Below are 23,873 nucleotides of genomic sequence, written 5' to 3'. Positions count from 1 at the left end.
GAGCCAACATGTTTTACTGCATGAGGTGTTTTTACTAAGCAATGTGCTGTTTTTTACTTTCTGCTTTGCAGGAAGAAAAAAACAGCACATTGCTGCTGTCAGAAGTGTGTTTACCTACACATGGCTCTCTTTGGTAATCTCTGGAGTCAATCGACCAGTCAGCAGCCGACACCCCTCTGATTGGTTAGTTCCAGAGACGTAACTAGTACCTTCAGGGCACTCGGTACAAGAAACCATAAAGGGCCCCATTGACCCCCGGGGCAACCCAGCCCTATGCATCACCCCTGTAAACCTGGATAGGAGGGGCAGCGGGGGCAGCATATAGAGAAACTGATCCCCTCTATTTTCTTCCTGCAGGGAGGAGGTGATTGGTTCCTCTATATGCTGCCCCTCCTATTCAGGTGTACAGGGGTGAGGCATGGGACCCCCTGGAGCATGGGGTTGGGATGAGTGGCAGGGGTGATGGTAGTGATGGAGGGATGGAATAGAATCGGTGGCAGTGGTGGTGGTAGTAGTGGGTGGGATGGGATGGGATCAGTGGCAGTGCTGATGGTGGGGTAGATGGGATGGGTGGCATTAGTGGTGGGGAATGGGATGAGTGGCAGCGGTGGTGGGGGCATGGGATGAGTGGCAGTGGTGGTGATGAGATGGGATCTGTGGCAGCTGTGGTGGTGGGGATGGGATCAGTGGCAGCTGTGGTGGGGGATAGGGATGAGATCAGTGGCAGTGGTGGTGGTGAGAGGGATGGGATCAGTGACAACAGTGGTGGGGAGGGGGTGGCATCAGTGATGGTGGTGGTGAGGGGGGGTGGGATTAGTGGCAGCGGTGGTAACATCCTCCCCCCAACACCACCTCTGTCTCTTGCTGATCCCATCCCCCCACCACCCCCACAGATCTTATCCCTATGGGGATGAGATCTGTGGGGGTGGCACGGTATAAGAGGCAGAGGTGGTGGTGGTTGAGGATGGGATCAGTTGCACTTGAAATTAGTCACTTACTTGGTCGATTCCCGCTTAGTATTCACGTGCCTCTAGGGATGCCTCTGTGTCATGGGGTCTCCTCGCAGAGGGGAGACCTCCCTTCCACTTCACTCTATTGGTTGTCCGCTGACTCTCTCTACATGGCTTATCTCTGGAGAGTATAGGCGAGGCGGTCCATTGAAGTGGCCCCTTACACTGGCAGAGCTAGAATGGGTGGGCGGGCCCCCCACAATGGCACAGCCAAAACAGGCTGGGCCCCCACAGTGGTGGAATTCCAGGACCCAGTCGCACTTGCGACTCCTGCAACCCTGGTAGTTCCGCCACTAGTTCGTGCTGTAGCCAATCGCAGCTAGGCTTGTGCAATGCATTTCGTAACGAATCAAAATTCGGCCGAATTTTGCATCTTTCGGACATTCGGATGCATCGAATGTCAGAATAAAAAAATAAGGAATAACAACGAATACGAAAGAAATATAACTAATGAATTCGACATGATTCAGTAATTCTTTAAAGATCTAATGAAACAAAAGGTCAGCTCAAAGTAAATCTTATAGTCCAATCAGCTAATTAATTTTGTGCCGGAGGATGGATTACTGGCAAAGTGCATTCCTGAGAACTAAGTTAGAAGGGTGTTGTATTGTATTTCAGCCGAGGAGAAGAGACGTTGTCACTGTGTGTGTGTGTGTTAAAAGATTCAACAAACGACTTTCCAAACTACGAATCATTATCACCAATGTCTATACATACATAAATAGCGAATTTCAACGAATACGAACGAATGAATTCGACACTCTACAAATAATAACGAATTATGCAAAAACTTATTAATGTAACAGAATGAAATGATGTATTTTACGAATGACAACGAACCGAAACTAAACGAAATTTTCCGTTGTGCACAAGTCTAATTGCAGCACAGCCTGGGCGGCTGGCACACTCCCTAGCCCGGCGAGTGGATCACATGCTAGGTACATGATCCTGTGCAGGAGAGCCGCCTTGCTGCCGTATATGTACTGTATGCAGCGGGCAAGCGGTTAAGCTTTGACAATAAAAAAAACTGCAAGCTGATTGGTTTCTATGCAGAACTGCACCAGGTTTCGCGCTCTCCAGTTTTAGTAACTCAACCCCACCGTGTGCCTATCATGATGATCATGTTTCCCTGCATCCTAGGCAACAGCCAGGGCATGGGGGCATGGTATGGGGGAAAGGTGTGTGCATGTACTATACCTTTTCTGGGACTTCTCTGCAGTATCCCTCTGTGTGCTGACTGCTGGGTCTGTACATCACAGACTAAGAGGTGGATGGACATGGACTTGCTGCCTCTGCCTGCTGCAGTGATCCCTGCCAGCCTGCCCTGAGCCTGCCACTGTTCTCATGACACCGATTCCCTCAGCTGGAGTTCGCCTTCTCCTCAGCACTTACATGCTGGAGGAGGCAGGCAGTGAGGGAGCCGATAGCACTCCACCGGCAGCAGCAGGGACTGGGAGCCAGGACTTTAATGAGGTGCAGGCATAGGTTGGGTTGTTGGGTGAATTTGCCTGTGCACTCCAAAAAAGAAAAAAAGTGCCCCACCCCAGCCCAGAGAATATGACAGTATCTCACAGGAACATGTACTACATGCAGCTTGAAGCTGCTGGCTGGCCAGGTCCCCTACAGGAGCCCTGTTGTATCCTCTTATTGGAGGCCTTGTTTGTGACCAGAGATACACTTTAACCAATGAACACCAGGCCTTTTCCTACACCTTTTGTTTACATATAAAAATCTTTATTTTTGCTAGAAAATTACTTAAAACCCCAACCATTGTATTTTTTTTTTTCAAGCAGAGGTCCTAAAGAATAAAATAGTGGGTGTTGCAATTTTTTTTTATATCACAAGAAATTTGGGCAGCTGTTTTTAAACTCAATTTAATGCACTTTAATTAATTTGAATACACGAAAAAACAATATAATACCCAATTGTTTTGGTAAAATATAAAACATTATTTTTTTATTATTAATTTTCATACAAATAACATCAGAGCTTTAATTATAATATTGTATTCCTCACAAAAAAAAGACAATAACCCCACCCAAAACCTCTCATTCCTCCTCCTTCTCTGGGACCTCATCATTATCTAACCTTTCCTAGGTGGCCAGATCTGCTCATATGCAAGTCATTATCCTAGTGAGTTCTCAATCTCCTATACTTAGCAAATCCCTATACTTCCTTGATTTCTTAAACTCTAACCATTTCCTCCAGATGGCCATGCATCCTCTCCTATGTGCATTATCTCTTCAAGGCAACATACCTGGTCAGTGTTGCCAACCTTCCAGGTTGAAATTTACTGACATGACACCCATCATTTACTGGCACAGTCAAGTTTTTACTGGCATTTCCAAAAGTTACAAAACTACAGTTTTAAGTGCAAATTTCAGTATTTAGGGTACAAACAAGTACAATATGCAATTAGCATTAAGGTAGGCATTTTTCTTATTTTATTTTCGATATAGTAACTAAATAGCTCAGGTATGTACAAGACTCAGGAGGGCAAGAAACTAGAGTGGGTGGCACACACACATGAAATTGACTCACAGTAACACAGACAGCAGTGTGCAGCAGTACAGATGATGATGACACTTTGCCGACATGACACGTTCCCTCCCGAGTCACAGTGACAGTCTCTCTTTATGCCAGGTGATCCCTTCACTCCACTCCAGTCCAAACAGCACTGACAGTCTCGCTCTTGGCTTGCCTTTCTCCCATCCCAGAGACCCGCACATGAGGCTACGGCCATTGCGCATGGCCCCCTTGTACCATGACATCACTTGACGCTCAGGCACTGCTTCTGCCAGACCTGCCTTCCGCCAGTGCTGCCCAAACACACTTTAGCAGGCACTTTGATAGTCTTGGCCAGCTCTGCGCATGCACAGTTCCGAGCCGAGGGTCACAACCACATTTTTTACTGGCAACCATTTCCTGTGAATGCCATTTACTGGCTGGAGAAAAGTGCCTGGTTTTTACTGGCTGCCAGTAAAAATACTGATTGTTGGCAACACTGTACCTGATTGACTTGTAGGAACCATTCTCTCATACTTGAGATTTTTTGTGTTCGCCAAAACCTGGGGATCAGGCTTTTAGCTGCGTTTGTGCGGTACTAAGGATATCTTATATTGTGTTATCGACTTCTCTGTGTTATGAAACAGACATCTCAATGGCTCAACCGGCCAAAATGCCCTCCTGTTATCATATCATAGATTGCCTTGACAGTCATTCTGTGGGGGGGTTATCTATGGACAATACCACCATAGTTTAATTAATGCTAAGATGATGTTTTCATAATTGAGGAATAGCATGCTCATTTTATAAAAATTCATGTTACGGCAGGTAAATGGATACTAAACACGCCACGCTTTAAAATTGCGCACGCTCATGGAATGGCAACAAACTACTTATATTATCCATAGGCAATGCTTTGAAAGCCTTTACAGTTCACCACTTTAGATTTACGCAGGAGGTCTGGTGCTAGAATTATTGCGTTTGATCTGCCATTCGTGGTGATATCTCATGTGTGGTGCGATCACTGTTTACATACCAATACGTGCATTTGCCTTTGCGTGCGGGGGGGAGACACTTTAGAAAAAATGTTTATTATTATTTTTTTTTTTTACATTTTTACACTGTACCTTTTTAATTAATTTATTTTTTATCACTTCAATTGTTATTACAAGGAATGTAAACATCCCTAGTGATAGCAATAGGCAGTGACATGTCTTCTTTATTGAGACATCTGGGGTCTATTAAACCTCAGATCTCTCCTCTTCCCAATAAAAGCTTTGGATCCTATCAAGATTAGTATGATCTGATACTTTTTCAAACCCGTACCAAGTCTGTTTACCAACTGTGCCCTAATCACTAGGTGTGTTGCCAATACTCCCTACTTCTCGGGCTTACTCCCCCTCCTTGTTGCCCCCGCCCTGCAGTGCTGCTGGCTTCCCTCCTCTCCCCCCGGCTTCTGCAAAGGATGTTTCAGGATGGAGAGCAGAGGAAGGGGCTAGTAAATTGTTTATTTTCTAAATGAACACATGCACTGTATCAATTCATAACTGAAGCATAGTAAACTGTGTATACTATGCTTCTGTTTGTGAATGAACAAAAAGCCACTCAGCACAGAGCACTTCCCATTTATTCACTTCCCCGTGCAGCTGAGGCCGCAGGGAAAGTCATGTGTGTTTGAGCTTTGGGGTGCACACCCTAATGCAGTACACTGCACACACCTATGTACACAATGAAGGCTTCCTGTAATATTGTGCTTTTGCTGTGATATGGTCAAATATACTTTAAACCTCTGTATCCTAAAAGTACAGCTCTAAATAAAATTACCATGTATAAAACGCCATATATGACATAGTGCAAAACCTTTGAAGTGAACAGAAAATCCAATCAAAATATTATTCAATACAAAAAATGTCCTTATACAAAAGTGCAAAATATATTATATTCAGAAAGTTTGTCCATGTTAAGAGAGGCTGCTCAGGTTTAAATTGTTTCAGCATTTAAATACTTGGGAATAATGATACATTCCAAGGTAGAAAATTATTTGATAGATAATTTATCCCCTAGCCTTTCTAAATTCCAACTTAAGAGCATGGCATGGACTTAGCTGCCATTATCAATGGTGGGTCGAGCAAACCTTATAAAAATGTCCTGGCCCCTCAATTATTATTCGGGGTATAACACGCACCCCAAGTTTAGGAGGGCATTTTAAGGAAAAAAGTTTTAGGAGGGAAGTTTAAGGGAAAAAAAACTTACATTTAAATGCCCGTCAATGCAGCCTTATCAGTGTGCATCTGCAGCCTTGTCCATAATTGCAGAATGATCAGTGTCATTTGCAGCTTGCCCAGCGCTGTTTGCAGCCTTGCAGAGTGTCATTTGCAGCTTGCCAGTGTCATTTCCAGCTCGCCCAGCGCCGTTTGCAGCCTAGCCATGTTTAAATATCCCGCTGCCGAGACAGACCGAGCGAGCGCCGCCGAAAAAGACCAAGCGGCGCCGGAAAAGACCGAGCAGTCTGCTCGGCTCCGCTCGTAGTCCCGCCTCCCTGCTGTTTCTGGAGCGAGCGCTGCCGAAAAAAACCGAGCCGACTCTACTGTGTATTCGGCTTGGCTCGGCTCGCAGTCCCACCCAAGACCGAGCGGAGCCGAGCAGACGGCTCGGTCTTTTTCAGCGCCGCTCGGTCTTTTTCGGCGGCGCTCAGTATTTTAGCCTCACAGACAGTGGGGATCGGCGTATAACACGCACCCACAACTTTCCCCTGATTTTAAGGGGGAAAAAGTGTGTGTTATACGCCAATAAATACGGTATATATTTTTCAAAACTCACCGATATGGTTACCTCTCAAATGGTTAAAAAAAAATTGAATACATTTTTCTAAGGTTATTATGGAAAGGAAAAAAAATCCCAGGATTAGGCTATCTATTCTCCAGAGAGAAAGGGATAGGGGCGGATTGGCTATACCTCAGCCCAGACATTATTTCATAGCCGCCCAGCTTCAGCATTTTGCTGGCTGGGGAGTTGTGAACTGGGAGGACTCTATATAGGCCCCAAGACAGTGTTTCTCAAATCCAGTCCTCAGGCCCCCCCAACAGGTCATGTTTTCAGGTTTTCCATTATTTTTCACAGGTGATTTGATCAGTTTCACTGCCTTAGCAATTACCACAGCCGTTTCATCTGAGGGAAATCCTGAAAACATGACCTGTTGGGGGGGCCTGAGGACTGGATTTGAGAAACACTGCCCTAAGAGCTCTCACTATAACCTCCTGGCCCAGTTGGAATCTGGAGCCTTTGTTTATACCTGTAAGAGCCCAACAATGTCACTCATGAATAGGGTTTGGGAGGAAATGAGGAGTATAATGAAATATGAAGGTGCCTCGGAATATTCACCACTTTGGGGGAATAGGCAATATAAAGAACTAGGTAAACTGGAGGGATTCGAAAGCTGGCTTTCTAAGGGCCTCCAATATATAACACAGTTGTATTCACATAATATTCTATGCTCCTTTCAGGACTTGCAAGAATCTTTTCATTTACCCCATCATAGTTTTTTGAAATACTTCCAACTACGACATGCGGTCCAATCTCAGTTTAAAGGGGAAAAGAAAGCGATAAAACCAATGCCACTTATTTATAACTTTATCAGCACGGATGATTGAAAAAAAAAAGGCTTGATCTCATCTCTATATGGCCAACTCACAAGATCATATCAGGATGAGGGGGTTAGCCCGGGCAGAAGAGGGTGGGAGCTAGATATAGGGGATATTTCAGATGATACTTGGCACTATTAGAAAGGGTATACCCCTAGTTTCATTATCACCAGCACAATGTCTGACCCAATTATTTATAATATACAAGGTATATAGAACACTGGTCAAACTATTTAAGTGGGGTAGCCGTGATTCCCCAGACTGTCCCCGGTGACAAAAGTCACCTGCTGATTTAATACATATGTTGTGGAATTGTCCTAAACTGGCTAAATATTGGCGAGAGGTGGTGAATACAATTAATGAAACCTTTAATACAGATATCCATAAGGACCCTAAAATTTGTTAGTTAGGCTACCGTGATGAAGAACTTATGCCCCATGAGATTCTGATACCAGTTAGCAGACTACTGTTTATGGTACGAAAGCTAATTGCCCTAAGGTGGATATCTCCGAGTGCACCTACTTTTGAGGAAAGAACAACAGATCTATTGTAACAGAGGCATACCCAATTACCTGTCCAAACTGTGGAAACCATGGATTTCGGTTCCACGGTTAGCCCCATTCTCACTGGCTTTTGCTGATCTTTAGAAGGGTGGGCAAGCATAGTTATGGATAGTAAAAATGGTACCAGACAGAATATGGAGGTAGAGGGTAAAATCAGGGGGTAGAGAAGAAACTACTGACTTAAGCAGCCGGCAGAGGGAACTTTTTACATAGTTACAGATAGTTTTTTTTTTTTCTTGTTTTTTTGTTTGTTGTATGTTTATGAATATGTTGTTATTTGTGGTTAAATACTTGTTATGTGAATTAGAGAATATATGTAAGAAAAATTCAGAATTTGCCATGGATTGACCATATGTAAGGTATTAGAAATAAGGAATTTATGTACAAACTGTATAAGTGATAAGTACTGTATCCAATAATAATGTATTTTGGTTTGTAATGATGAAAAATGTATAATAAAGAAGTAAGGAATTAAAAAATATTGATAAAGTGCAAAGTTCATAAATTGATCAATAAAGTGCTCCTGTGTAAACAGTTCATGCATGCCATTGTCCCACACTGGATAGATTGATCCTGACGGCACAGTACTCAGACATTCACCATTGTGACACCTTCACCATAAATTAGATGGGGGCTTACCAGGCTACCAGCAATCTTGCTTACTCAGGAAGCTCATTTAGCGCTCATTGGGATTTCTGCCCATCAGATGGAAATTCAGAAATGTTCCCCCGTCAGCCTCACTGTGTTCCCTTTATGGTGACAAGATGATCCAGCTCACCATCTTGGATGGGATGGATGGATGAATCCTCAGACTTAAAATGGGTAAAAAACAGGGAGACTCCTCATGGTGTAGTGAGGTCTCAACCATTTTATTTTAAAATCCGTGCACTTACATATAAAACAAAGATGCTGCTGGTTGTAAATCTCTCCACTATAGCCAATGCTATCAAACAGTAATTAATTCAAAAAGCATTTGTGCAGCAGTGTGTGTTCATCGTCCCTACAATTGTTTTGTTGTATGCAACGTCATCAGGGGTACCTTAAACCTCTGCCAACTGAGGCTGTTCTGGTGTCTTCTAGATTGTCAACGGGCAGAGAAGAGTATGGATGATCATTATTTTTATTTAGTGACAGATCTGATCACAGCATGAGGACAAAGGCAAAGCTTATATGCAAGCAGACAGCATCCAAAGTGGTACAATTTTGTGTGCAATGTGAACCCCCCCCCCCCTCCTTTTTTTGTTAAATGTTACACACACTGAAGCTCATAAACTGACATTTTTGGGAGTTTAGGCATTTTTTTTAACAGCCCATAAACTCCCCACTATGGTATCCTATGTGTCCATGCACACGTGGAATTTTTTGGATTCTTATCAGCAGTGGAGTTTATGGGCCGTTTTCTGAACACCATAAAATCGTGTTCAGGAGTCGTTTTTCTGACCACAAAAAATTCTTGATCAACGCTCAAAAACGTGGCTCACCTGCATTTAAAATTTTTGATCCATTGGAAAACAAAAAACAGAAAAACGCTAATAAATTGCAAAAGCATTAGAAAAACGTTGAAAGACTCACTGCAAAGCTACTGGCATTTTTATAACATTATTTTAACGTCCAGTGCGCATGGAGCCTAAAAATTCAGTTGAACTATTTTCAGCAATACAAGTGTTCAAGCAATTGTATGTGAACATGACCACGATAAAGCTAGTGCAGCTTAAAGCAGAGCTCCACCCTAAAGTGGAACTTCCGCTCATTGGAACCCTCCCCCCCTCCGGTGCCACAATTGGCACCTTTCAGGGGGGAGGGGGGTGCAGATACCTGTATAGTACAGGTATTTGCACCCACTTCCGGCATAGATAGCCACAGATTCTGCGGGTATTTACGCCACTTCCTGCGGGTCCCCCGCTGTCTGCTGGGAAACACACGGATCCCAAAGACAGCGGGGATCATCCTTATTGTGTAGCGCGACTCGCACATGCGCAGTAGGGAACCGGGAAGTGAAGCCGCGATTGAGAGATCAGCTTCGGGTGCCAACATCGCAGGCGCGCTGGGCGGGTAAGTGTCCATATTTTAAAAGTCAGCAGCTGCAGTATTTGTAGCTGCTGACTTTTAAAAACACAAAATGGCGGAACTCCCGCTTTAAGATGAACATTTTTAATTCTTTTGTGCAGTAAACCATGGCGGCCTATAAGAATTCTCCTTGAACTGGTCTGACTTCAGTGGAGTAAATTCTATTGGTTATCCACGGAGATAAATGAATCTATATATGAACACAGATCATTAAACTGTCCTGATTTGTGAACTCAACCACATGGTAACCACAATGTATGCATCTCCGCACCAAACAAATATAGGAGAATTCGGCAAATATCCGCCGCTAAATCAGACACTTCAAACTGAATTTGTGTACAAATTTAACCAGGCTTTTAATGTACTCAGTGGCCATAACAAAGCATGAATATTGTGCAAGTATAACTGGCAAATGTTGACGAGATGAGGCTGAATGTAACACATGGCACTATAGTTATATTGTTATAGATCAAAATAAATCTTAAAAACTGGTGTCCTCTATGCTTCATGGTAGGTGTTAAAATAAACGGAATTCTTTGTTAGTCACCGCCATTTGATCCACAAACCTGAAAAATATAAATGATGCTGGGTGGTTAGTACCAAAAGTTAAACATAACTAACAAAAGTATTGGAAATGTGAATGTTCTGCACACTACTGCACTTTTTTTATTTTTATTTTACAGCATACATTAAGAAAATTATAAGAGGCTCATACCGTCAATGTGGTAATCTACCATTTTTTTTTTTCTAGGTTATTCCCATAGACATGAGCACACACAGCTCTGCTCCCAAAAGTGTTGCATATGGTATTTTTTCTATTTTTAATGTACTGCACTTCCCACTTTGAATTATGTACTCCAAATAACACCTTCCCCATGTGCATAAAATATATTATGGTGTTTGGAATGGCCTTAATGAGATACAAATAGTACCGGTACTTTAAAAAGAAACTTCACCCTTATCATGAAAATTACAAGAAAGGCACCTTTAGAAATGTTTAGTAACTGCAATTTACAAGCAGATAGTGATAAATAATTGTAGGGATTTTTTTTTATTCTTTGCATACCTTTTTTTTTTTTTCCTCCCAATTCTTCTCACAGTGGCCATTTTCACTAAGGGCAGATTGATCAATTGCCCTTTACTTCCTGAACTCTGCGTAGATCTCTAGGTCTGCCTCCTGGAACATGTGACAATAACTTCCAGGGATGCAGCTGTGAGGGTAGGGTTACATCACCAGTATTTCTTGATGCCAACATGGTAGCATACATGTGGTAGTATGATGCTGCCATTGACTGGCACCAGGGAATTAAAATTTTGACAAGTATTTGATACAATTCTATGTTTATGTTTTACTGGCGCCAACATGGCAGCATACTACCACACGTATGTTGCCATGGATTGGCACCAGGAAATTAAAATTACGGTACGATAAAAAAAAATATTTTTTAAGTAAAAGCAAAAATGTTTAACAATGAATGTAAAATGATGTATAGAGAACTGTATGTTTCTATGATTTTTAGTGAGAGGGGGGAAGGTTTCTCTTTAAGGGATTCGCTCCCACCAGATGAGCTGAAGAAGCCACATGAATGAGTCTTATAATGTTTTCATAGTCATCATATCCAGTTGTGTTTGCTTTACTACGACTAGATACTGTGGTAAGAGACATATTTCATGTTTTTACACACTGATGTGTACTGCCCATTGTTTCTTCTGCATTAGACATGTGTTTTCACTTACAAGTTGTGATAACTTTGTGTGTCAACTTCGGACTGTTACAGTACCACCAGAACTTCTGACATGACTTCCAGAATCCCTGCCAGAACTTTCAATAGTACTTGCAGAATCTCTGCCAGTACGCCAATGGCGATTGCAGAATCCCTGCCAGGACTTCCAGAACTTCCTAAAAGGGTATAAACCTTTTCACTGCCAGAGCACATATGGTTAAAAATTATTTTAGACCTTAAGATTACATAAAACCCCCAAACATTTTATATTTTCAGACACCCTAGAAAATAAAGTAGTGGCAGTTTAAATCTTTTTATGTCACATAATTTTAACACAATGGTTTAGGAAGCGCAAAATGTCAGTAAAAATGACACTAAAGTAAATTTTATGCCACACAACCTCAATAATGTACCCAATTTTTTTGTAAAATATAAAAGATGAGGTTGCACCAAGCCTTAAAGTTGCATGCACACATGAAACGGTGACATATTTTTGTGTCTTATATTTTCCATATGCGATACTTTAAAAGCCCCTACAGGTCGTAGAGTTACCCAGGAGTTCTCTGTAACATGTAGCACAATATTTTCATGTGTAGGCACCCCCAATGTAAGTATGGTAGGGGTGGATAGGCTCAAGATGTCTTTGGAAAAGGGATTTTAAGTGCTTGGGTGTAACTTTTTTACACTTTTTTACTATGTGATGATTTTTTGTGACAGATCCTCTTTAACCCAGCCAGGGTCCTTGGTCCAAGGAAGTGACAGCAACACATCAAAAGGTCCAGGAGGGTAAGCCACAACAAATCAACAGATGGATGTTCACGGATACTCAAGGTCCAGATTGGTCAGTGAGTTACCAAAAAGTGAGAAAAGGAGCTCACATAGTGTAAAACTGTAACACAAAAACAAATATTGCACTTCCATGGTATAAAACATCATAGGATAAAAGAGAAAGTTGGCCAGCAAACAGGAGAACACCCGTCCACATACAAGGGCAGCGTGCAGGCCTGCTATAGCTTGCCTCTGGTAAGCCTTTAATTCGTATGGTGGAAGTTCACTGTTCCACTTGGTGTATTATTGGATCGTTTTGCAAATTCCTTGGGGACTAGTGGATTGCCATCTTTCAAACTTATCTTTTCACTTGTGGATTTTTCCCCATGTACGTTTTATTTACACTCATATGTTACTCAGCTATACAGTTGTGGAGCAACAATTATTGAATTATTTACCCATACCCATCATATATAGGTCTCACTATCACATGTGTATTACAAGAAAGTGACACGAGTACCCGGAAGTGACATTTTACACGTCACTACTGGGAAAGCAAGAAGAAGAAGGGGAGGAGGGTGGATAGGATGTCCGCTTAGCTCCCTCCCCTCTACCCAGCAGCACACAACATGCCAGTCCAGGGTGCGCCAATGGGCTTGCGGGACCCGGGAAGCATGGCTGGGGAGTGCTTAGGTGTGTGACGAGGCGCCTTTGCTGGGGGTGTGTCTGCAGAGCCACCCAATAGCTTCCATCTACCATCCAAAAGGCAACTTGTCAGTTTATATACACCCACCCAGTGGCTGCAGCTGCTGGGAATGTGCATAAAACCTTCAGTTGCTACCTACATACCTTTTATGCTGTGGCAGCAAAAGGGTTAAAGAATTGGCCCAGGAAGTGGCTGGTGCTGTGTCTTCTCACCAGATATGATGGAAACGCTATAAAGGAGCTATCATACTTACCCATTTTCTTGTTCTTAAATTGCCCTGACCATTACGCTGTTTTTCTTGGTCACTGATGACCTCCACCTGGACTTGACTATTCTCTGCTCGCCGCCTGCCGTAACTTCTGCCTGAATCTGACTATGCTAATCCCGGACTGTACAGTCTCCACACTGTAGCCCTCCTGCTCCCACTCACCCCTTTAGTGGAGTGATCCTGAGGACCACAACGTGGTACCAGCTGGCAGCAAAGAGCTCCAGGGGCCACTAGGGATCCTGGCTTATCTCCATCAGGAGCTCTGGCGAACCTCAACTGGTGCTTAGACTCCATGCCTCAGTTGTGCCCAAGTCACCTAAGGGTGTTGCAGTAACACAGATGTCTTGATTTGTTGAGAAACTGCCATGTTTGAACAAGAAGATTCCCATCTTTTACTTTTCAATGAATATGCAAACTTCTTTTGGTACAGGCTGTAAAAGTAAAAGCTGATATTTAACTAACAGACATCACTGTACGCTATTCCACTTTGAAAAAAGCACCTAAGGTCATTCAGTGGTGGAGAACCCCACGGCTTGGTCAACCACAAATGCAATTTTGGATGATTAAAGCATTACAGAACATTTCTTTGTTTGGCTAAGAGCACGGCTGCATGTGTTCTGGAAAACCACTGTCAGCATTACCCCCTTTGCAGTAGTGGAGTCTGTTTTCGTTTTAGCTAAAGAACACCAACAAATGCCAGTGAACTGAGATTAGCAGAACACCATGGCTGAACAGACTAGGACCTATATAAATCCTGATAATAGCCAAGAGTAAAAGAGCAAATGTTTATACTTTCCCACTGGTAGGGAAATCATGGACCCTGCAACTCAAAAACCTGTTTTACAGGCATATGAATTTTTTTCTGGCCTCTAAACAACGCTCCATGTTAGCCTGTGGGGTAACTTACTAAAACTGGAGAGTGCAAAACCTGGTGCAGCTCTACATAGAAACCAATCAGCTTTCAAGTTTTTTGTCAAAGCTCAATTGAACAAGCTGAAGTTAGAAGCTGATTGGCTACCATGCACAGCTGCACCATATTTTGCACCCTCCAGTTTTAGTAAATTAATCTTTATGTGTCCATAAATCGCATAGGTGTTTACAGGTGTTTAGAGGCCAGAGCATTTAGAGGCAGAAAAAAAATGCTTTTACGTTCAGGAGAGGAGCGTTTTGGCAGAAAAAAAACATCAAAACGTGTCTAAGTGCTAGGTGCATTCATTTCAATTGCCAGAATAAATTAATATTCTGACCAATGAAATTAATAAATGCCCAAGTGCCTGATCCCTCCCTCCCCGAGCCATCTTAAGGCCAAATAAGTACCCTAAAAGGTGCAACATTTTACAGCAAGGAGCTTACTGACATCACTGAATCCTTGTACATCTTAGGCCATGTAAACTGATTTGCTGAATGTGGTCTTAAAATGCTTATTCGTTTGTTTGTTGGCAACATTCCTCAATTTAACAGAGACACCGTCAGCAGCAATTTTCCCATTAAAATGTACTTTTTCTGTCTATTGCAGTGGTTGCAAATACAAGAAAAACATTGCATTTAAATGATCTTCACCTGATAGTAAACATTTTCACACAAGGCAATAACCAACTGAGATGTTCTATAATTCATGAGCTCAGTTCACTGGGAATTAATTATTTAGTGCTTGTTGGAGCATCAGATTAGTGGTGGAGCTGAAACCATGTGGACAGCCATTAATGAATGCGTGCTGTGCAGAGGCAGAAAATGTGATTTTATTTTTTCTTTGACGGAATGGTTGTGGTTTTTAAAGAATGTATTTTTATATTAGCTGTCCTTAAAAAAAAAAAAAAAAAAGAAGAATGTTTTTTTCTACTAGGCAACTGAAATATCACTTTAAAACACTGTCTATATTCGTAGTCCTATAACTTGACTCCATATTCATAGAGAGCTTGTGTGCGCGTGTGATGCCGCGTACACACGATCAGACTAACCGGGGGACTTAGTCTGGTGGACAAACCGCCGTAAAGTCCGCCGGACTGTCCGAACAAGCGGACCTGCCCACACACGAGACTTTTCCGGCGGACATAGTCTATCCATCGTACTTTTGAAATGAACGGACTTGCCCACACACACAGAGGAAAGTCCGTTCATTTTGAGTGCGGCTCCAGCGAAGGAAGCGTCGCTGGCCCCGTCACCTGGTATGGAGTTAAAGGGGAACGCTGAAAAACGGCGTGGGGGTCCCCCCTAGGTCCATATCAGACCCTTATCCGAGCACACAACCCAGCCGGTCAGGAAAGGGGGTGGGGACGAGCGAGCGCCCCCCCCCCTCCTGAGCCGTACCAGGCACCGTGCCCTGAACATGGGGGGTGCTTTGGTGAGGACAAGGGCCTCTTCCCGACAACCCTGGCCGTTGGTTGTTAGGGTCTGCGGGCGGGGGACTTATCGGAATCCGGGATACTGATCGGAATACCGATACAATGTACCCCTACCCATTCACTTGTGAAATAAAAAAAAACAAAAAACAAACAAACACACAAGGGTTAGAAATAGTTTATTGCACAGCTCTGGGGGTCTTCATCCATCTTCGAGCTCCGGGGGTCTTCATCCGTCTTCGGGGGTCTTCTCCCCAGACTCCTCTGCTATCTTCTGCTAGCTCTTTTACTAGCGGAGGAGCCCAGCTTTCTTCTTAGTCGCCGCCCTCTTCTTCCGACTTCCGGGGTCTTGTCCCCCTCTTCGGTTCTTCTTGCGGGGGCCTCCGCGCCTTCTTCTAGCTCTTTTACAAGCGGTGGCCCGGTCTTCTATCGCCGCTGTCTTCGTCGCCGCCTTCTGTTATTCTCGTCTTCTCTTCTTGAGCTGTTGACTCGTCGCTGTCTCTGGCCACAATGACAGGCATGTGGCGTGGGGCGACTTATATAGGGACATCGCCGGGTGATGTCCCTGCCCATTATGATGTCACAGTCCCAGCATCCGCTCGCTTGTCCCCACCCCCTTTCCTGACCGGCCAGGTTGCGTGCTCGGATAAGGGTCTGATATGGACCTGGGGGGGGACCCCCACGCCGTTTTTTCAGCGTAGGGCTTCCCCTTTAAGTCCATACCAGGCGACGGGGCCAGCGACGCTTCATTCGCTAGTCCTGGCTACCTGGAGCTGCGCTCAAAATGAACGGACTTTTCTCAGTGCGGGAAAAGTCCGTTCATTTAAAAAATACGGCGGACTAGCACACACATGGCCATATTGTCCGCCAGACTGCGAGTCCGGCGGACATATTTTGGTGCAAAACTACTTTCTTAGTCCGCCGGACTTTTGGGTAAAAAAAAGTCAGAGCCAGAGCCCACACACGGGGAGATTGTCTGGCGGACTCGAGTCCGCCGGACTTTTCCACCGGATTGTTTGATCGTGTGTACGCGGCATAAGAGGGGGTTATATACAGTTGTGCTCATAAGTTTGTATACCCTTGCAGAATTTACGACTTCTTTACCATTTTTCTGAGAAAATTAATGATAACACAAAAACTTTTCTTTCACTCATGGTTAGTATTTGGCTGAAGCCATTTATTATCAATCAACTGTGTTTACTATTTTTCAATTATACTGACAACAGAAACTAGCCAAATGACCCTGATCAAAAGTTTACATAACCCAGGTTTTACTACTGTGTATTGCCCACCTTTAACATCAATGACAGCTTTCTCTTTTGTGGCATTTGTGGATGAGGCTCTATCTTCTCAGATGGTAAAGCTGCCCATTCCTCTTGGCAAAAAGCCTCCAGTTCCTGTAAATTCTTGGGCTGTCTTGCATGAATCACTTCAGATGGATGTGCCAGAAGGTTTGAGGCTTGTCTCTGTGTTTTTTTTGGCATATTGATGTGGGATACTTTGTGGCATTTGCGTAGTAATGGCTTCCTTCTGGCGACTCAACCATGCAGCCCATCTTCACCTTCTTTATTGCGCATCTTGAAACAGCCACACCACGTTTTCAGAGAGTCCTGTATTTCACCTGAAGTTATTTGTGGGGTTTTCTTTGCATCCTGAACAATTTTCCTGGCAGTTGTGGCTGAAATTATAGTTGGTCTACCTGAACGTGGTTTGGTTTCAACAGAACCCCTAATTTTCCACTTCTTGACTAGAGTTTGAACACTGCTGATTGGCATTCTCAATTCCTTGGATATCTTTTTATATCCCTTTCCTGTTTTATACAGTTCAACTACCTTTTCCCGCAGATCTTTTTTTCAATTCTTTTGCTTTGCCCATGATTCAGATTCGTCAGTGCAGTAGTAGATGAAAGATGAAAGGGTCTGTCAGGAGTCGAGAAACTCACTGACCTTTTATACACACACACACACACACACACACACACACACACACACACACACACACACACACACACACACACACACACACAGATCACATGTGAGGATGGTTACCTTTAATAGCCATTCGAACCCCTTTATGTCAACTTGTGTGCATGTTATCAGGCCAAAATCATTAGGGTTTTTAAACTTTTGATCAGGGACATTTTGATAGTTTCTGTTGTGATAATAATTTAAAAAAAAGAGTAAACACAGTTGATTGACAATAAATGGCTTCACCCGAACAATAACCATGAGCGATAGAAATGTTTTTGTGTTATCATGCATATATTCTGAAAAATGGTCAAGATATCATAAATTCTGCCAAGGTATGTAAACTTATGAGCACAACTGTATATAACACCTTCCGTAACCATGGAGTCATTCTTTGCAATGAAGACTCTTTCTGGCCAGGCTTCTTGCTAGTGCTTGCCATCTATTGGGTTTGAACCCATGTGTCCTATTCCTAAGGATTCTATGTTTTACATTTTAATTAACTTCAAATACAGCTGGATAAACTGCACGAGCCAGGTACTCAGCACACCACGTACTAATGTAGGTGTCCAGTTAACTTTCTGAAACCTTTTTATTGCTATTAGGTATGTGCATAATAGTCAGGAGAATAAACAACACAGCTCCATGAATCTGCCTTGTTTTTGTGATCTGCCCATACTAAGGACTAAGGCCCCTTTCACACATTTGGACCGTTCAGGTCCACCTGTCAGTTTTTCAGGCGGACCTGAATGGATGCTCCATGCACCTCTATAGAGCGATGGATGTCAGCGGTGACATGTCCGCTGACATCCGATCAGCTAAATGCAGATGGATGGAAACCCTATTTCTCCTTTCGTCTTCCAGGGCCGCCTCTGAGACATAGGGCTCCTCCCTCCGGGACAGGAAACACATTCACCTAAACTGCTTGAAGGCGGTCCTAAAGGCCTTCCCCTTCAGTTTTTTGTTTTTTCCTGCCAGACGGGAAGGGAGCATGTAGGAACCTTAGGGGAGCTCCATGTCCATGTCTCCATGTCTCAGGGCTATCCTGGAGGAACCCCTGGCATACCTTCTCCTAGCCTGCTCACTCCTCCGTCCAGTCAGGGAGGTAGAGGGCTGCAGGTCCTACTGCTGCCTAAGCTCGGGGAGAGCAGGGACCCTGATTATTTTCGCGGTTGCTAGAGACTGCTGCATACACTGGGCCACACGAGTATAGACAGGCTAGCAGCCTAGGACACCTACCTGGCCAGGCTCACTGAATAATCCCACCATGGTGCCCACCCAAGATCCATTGCAGGCGGGCAGCGTTCTCCATCCTAAAGCCTCTGAGACGGCCTGGAACGCTTGGCCTGGGACTTCCGGGTTCAGGGAGGAAGTGCGTGCAGCAAGGTGGGGCTACTGCACTCCAAACAGCAGGAAGTGTGGTAACCTCCAGCAGAGCGACATCATCAGCGGGTGCACAGAGACAAGGTTCCTGTCTCTTTGGCGTGGCGGGCTGACGATACAGGCATCCAGGGCCAGTGCAGACCCAGCAGAGGCTGTGGGCAGTACGAAGGAGCGATGGAGAACACTGTGACAGGACAGGCAGTAGACTCCGGTTCCAACTCCGGCACTGGCACCTCTCAGGTAAGCATTAGGAGGGGTGCCCATGGCTTACTCTGGGGGGGTGGGGGACTTTTTTCTAAGACCCCACAGTGGTGGTGTGGTTTTGGGCAGTCATTTATGGGCAATTGTCTCTCTGTTTTTGGCTTTTAGGTTAAAGCTCAGGCAAAAGCCCAGATGCAGCCTCCCAGAAAAAGATGTGCCATATGTGTGGCAAAGATGAGTACCAATTGGGAAAAACTGTTTGACCGGAAAGGGAACTCAGGTCGCTCGTCTCCTCCCAAGCGGACAGAGAGTCCGATTTAGAGGGAGAGGAGGATTCCTCCAGAGGGTCCAGGTACAGCTTGACGCTGGACGATGTGGGATACTTACTGAAAGCGATCTATGAAACTTTGGAGATTAGCGAGGAGTCGGTACAGCTTTCAAAGCACGACCTCATGTATCAGGGTGCCAGTGCACAAAACCCCTGGGTATTTCCCATGCACAAGTCTCTAGTAGAATCGATCTTGCTGGGATGGGAGCACCCTGAAAGAAGACCATTCTTTTCAGGCAGCCTTAAACGCAGGTTTTCCTTTGAAAAGGACACGGCCCCTCCTTGGAACAAGATTCCAAAGTTGGATGCTCCTCTGGCCAGGCAAGTCTCCAAAAAGACAGATTTGGACTTTGATGACCTAGGGTCCCTTAAGGACCCCCATGGATAAAAGGGGTGACATGCTACTAAGAGGGGCTTGGGATGTTTCATCCATGGGGTTTAAGCCAGCCCTTGCAGCCACTTGTGTTGCCAGAAACTTGGAATGCTGGTTAACGCAGTTGCAATCCCACATTTCTGCAGGCACATCCAGGCAACAACTGCTTAAATCCTTTCCTTTACTGTTTAAAGCAGTCAGTTTCTTAGCGGACATCTCAGCAGAATCTGTGAAGCTGGCAGCTCAGTCAGCAGCACTTGTGAACGCTGCAAGAAGGGCTATGTGGTTGAAGGCTTGGATGGGTGATGCAGCGTCTAAATTTAAGCTTTGTGGATTACCATTTTCAGGTGATCACCTCTTTGGACCTGGGCTTCAGGAGGCACTGGAATGTACCCAGGGCGGGAAAAAGGCGATCCCAAAAAAGAAGAAAAGGGCATAGGGTAACTTTTTTTTGAGGTTACAGGCAGCAGGCCCAACAGGAGAGAGAGGGTCACCCTAAAAAACACTGGACAGGTCATGAGGAAGAGGAAGAATATTATTCAATCCTCCTCAGAGCACCACAAAGTCCCAGTGACTCCTACGTCCTGTTGGGAGGAAGATTGGGGGACCCCCTCCCACAATGGACCAATGCAACTTAAAGCCTGTTTATACTAGAAATAATAAAAATGGCTACAAGTTGGAGTTCAATTCAATTCCCCCTCCCACTTTTCACTCCATTACCAGGAAAAAGCAGGTGCTCTGAGTTTGCTGTTAGGGGAGCAGGGGGATCAACAAGTCATCAGCCAAGTGCCACATGCAGAACACTGTCAGGGGGCGTATTCCCATGTATTCGTGGTCAAAAAGCCATTGGGACAGTTCAGGCTAATCCTCAGTCTCCATTTTCTGAACAGGTTTATCAGATACAAACGCTTCAGGAAGGAGTCTATCTTCACGGTAACGAATCTCAGGGATGCATATTTACATGTGCCAATACAACGGGATTTCCAGAAATTTCTCAGAGGGTGAATTCAGAAGTTCTTCATTTCCAATTCAGGGCACTGTCATTCAGACTAGCATCCTCTCCGAGGGTGTTTACGAAAGTCCTGGCAGAAGTATTAGCCCTGCTGCGTGCCAGGGCCATTACAGTGATCTCTTATTTGGAAGATCTCCTGTTTGTTGCCCGATCTTTTCAGCAGCTGGAAGAGAACTTACAGGAAGCACAGGATTTCCTGCGCTCCCATGGTTGGCTGGTCAATCTGGACAAGTCCCAGCTAGTCCCAACCCAGGAAGTACAGTACCTGGGTTACAGGATATCTTCAACAGTGAAGAAAGTCTTTCTCATGTTGGAGAAGATCAAGAAAGTGGGTCGTGGGGTGGCACATATTCAGAACCATCAGGAAGTCTATATCAGAGATGTCATGAGAGTGATAGGTCTAATGACATCCTGTTTCCCAGCAGTCCCCTGGGCAAGAATTCATCAGCACCCATTACTCCTACTACGCTGCTGGGATGGTAGCCAGCAAAGTTTGGATCAGCATATGTCCATATCGGCCAAAGTCAAAAGGGCACTGTGGTGGTGGGGAACCAGTCATAATCTAGATGGGGGTCTGTTGTGGTCCAGATCAAAAGCCCTTGTGGCGACAACAGACGCCAGTTCTTTGGGCTGGGGAGCCCACCTGGAAGAAGGCTTGGCTCAAGGAACTTGGTCTCCGGTGGAAGCCAGGCAGACCTCGAATCATAGGAAGCTACTGGCAGTTCAGAGGGCTTTAGAGACCTTCCAGACCAAAATAATTGGGCAGCACGTGCAGGTCAGGATGGACAATGCGACAGTAGTCGCATACATAAACAAGCAGAGGGGGACCAGGAGCCCTGCCTGATAGCAAGCTAAATTTTCGGTTGAGCCGAATTAAAAGGGACTCAGAACTCTCTGGTGGACTTTTTTTAGTCATCAGCAAGTAAAACAAGATGAATAGTCACTCAACGGGAAGTGATCGAGCAGACTGTGTGGACATGGGGCCGGCTGGGGGTGGATCTTTTCGCCTCAGAAAGCAACAAGAAGGTCACCCAGTTTTTCTCCCTACATCCGCTGGATCGAGCCAGGGGAATGGATGCTTTCGTCAATACATGGCACTTCAGCCTCTGCTATGAATTTCCCCCAGTAAGACTAGTTGCGGCAGGTTTCTAGAATTTTTGGAGCGAGAGGACGGAGCTCATTCTGATAGCTCAATTTCGGCCGAGGAGGGCCTGGTTCACTGTCATAAAGAGGCTGGCCATATATTCTCTGATGCCTCTTCTGATGAGGGAGGATCTAGTTACACAGGTGTCAGGCTAGGAGCAGATAACAGGTAACAGTTCAGTTCATAAGGAGGTCTAAGCAGAGCAGGTCAGTTGGGACTAGATGTTGGCTGGACCTTGTAGTTCACCGCTGCAGATGAAGGTAGATGTTGGCTGGACCTTGTAGTTCACCATTGCAGATGAAGGTAGAGATTGGCTGGGCAGCCAAGTAGTAATACGGAGTCTGGTGCTACAGTAGAATCTGGGCAAAACATAGTCTAGGCAAACTGGGTCATACACAGGTAGATGAGAGTCCAAATGGTACCGAATCAGAAGTGAGCAAGTAGGGTCAAAACTAGCTGGGTCATACACTAATATACAGAGCAGATATCAGCTGGGTCAAGCAGTGGCACATAAAGGTAACAACTCTATCACAAACACCGATTGTGTGCTGATACTAGTGATTTAAAGGTGAGCTGGCCAATCACTGTTGTTTTCCAGGCAAAGGCTGTGTCAGGTGAGTTTTGCTGGGTCTTAAAGGGATCCTAGTACTGACAGTACCCCCCCCCCTTTCTTGAGGGGTTGCTCCTGCACCCCCAGGCTTACTTGGATAATGAAGATGGAACTTCTTCTTAAGTCGGTCAGCATGAAGATCTCAAGATTGATCCTCTGGGCCAAAACCTTTCCAATGAATGAGATATTGTAAGGAATTGCGCACTCGTCTGGAATCGAGAATAAATGCTACTTCATATTCCTGACTGTCCAACACGTCCACAGGTTCTCGTTCATTTACTTGGAGGCTGGAGAGAACAGGTTTGAACAATGAAACATGAAAGACATTTGGAATGTGCATGGATGAGGGAAGTTTTAATCTACAGGCCATTATCGATTTCCGAAATCTCATAGGGTCCGATGAATTTTGGGCCAAGTTTTTTAGATGGAACATGCAGGGACAGATTCCTAGATGATAGGCACACACTTTGTCAACAACTTTATATCCTGGTGCCTTTGAGCATCTCTTGTCAGCCATTTTCTTAAAAGCCTGCACAGAGCGAGAAATAGCACGATTAACATCGGACCAGATTTTAGAGAAATTTTCAATCATAGTGTTGGCATCAGGAACAGCGGAAGGTGGAAGCTCTAAGGAGCACACACGAGGATGCAACCCATATATACAGAAGAAAGGAGAGGTCCCTGTAGATGTGCTGTTGTTGACCCACTCCACATCATCATTGGCCATCAGACAACGTACCAATCTTTTCTAGAGTGTGATCAGTCCTTTCCGCTTGGCCATTTGTCTCAGGATGATATGCTGAAGAATACGATAACTTGATTCCCAGCTGAGAGCAGAGGGCCTTCCAAAACTGGGCTATAAACTGAGAGCCACGGTCTAAAACAATGTTAATTGGTGCCCCATGGAGCCTGAAAACATGCCTAATTAATAAAGATGCCAGTTCTTTAGCCGATAAAAGTTTCGGAAGCAGAACAAAGTGGGCCATCCTACTGAGCCTGTCTACCACCACACAGATTGTGGAAAATCCCTGGGATGGAGGCAAGTCAGTGGTCTATAGATAAAATGGGTCCAGGGACAGGTAGGTATTGGAAGAGAATATAGGAAACTGGAGGGCTTTTGCTTCTGGCACAAACTTCACAGGCCTGGACGAAGGCTAACACACCCTGCCTAATCAATGGCCACGAGAGGTTGAGAGAGATAATCTCAAATGTTTGTCTAAATCCCGGATGTGCTGCAGGCTTCGATGCATGTACCTGCTGCAAT

The 23,873-nt window shown here is 44.6% G+C and overlaps 1 protein-coding gene across 1 annotated transcript in view; it reads right to left on the bottom strand.

Moving 5' to 3' along the window:
* Positions 1 to 10,117: 10,117 nt before the first annotated feature.
* Positions 10,118 to 23,873, bottom strand: part of SPMIP11 (sperm microtubule inner protein 11) — a 32,853-nt gene continuing 19,097 nt past the window's right edge. Inside the window, exon 4 of the mRNA XM_077483311.1 lies at positions 10,118 to 10,352. Coding sequence (XP_077339437.1) covers positions 10,304 to 10,352 — 49 coding nt within the window. The 3' untranslated portion in view covers positions 10,118 to 10,303. The remainder of the gene's footprint in view (positions 10,353 to 23,873) is intronic.

The sequence above is a fragment of the Lithobates pipiens genome, unplaced genomic scaffold, assembly GCF_037356315.1.
Source record: "Lithobates pipiens isolate NorthernLeopardFrog02 unplaced genomic scaffold, aLitPip1_a1.2 Scaffold_16, whole genome shotgun sequence".
NCBI lineage: Eukaryota > Metazoa > Chordata > Amphibia > Anura > Ranidae > Lithobates > Lithobates pipiens.
This window is presented reverse-complemented; position numbering and strand designations above follow the sequence as displayed.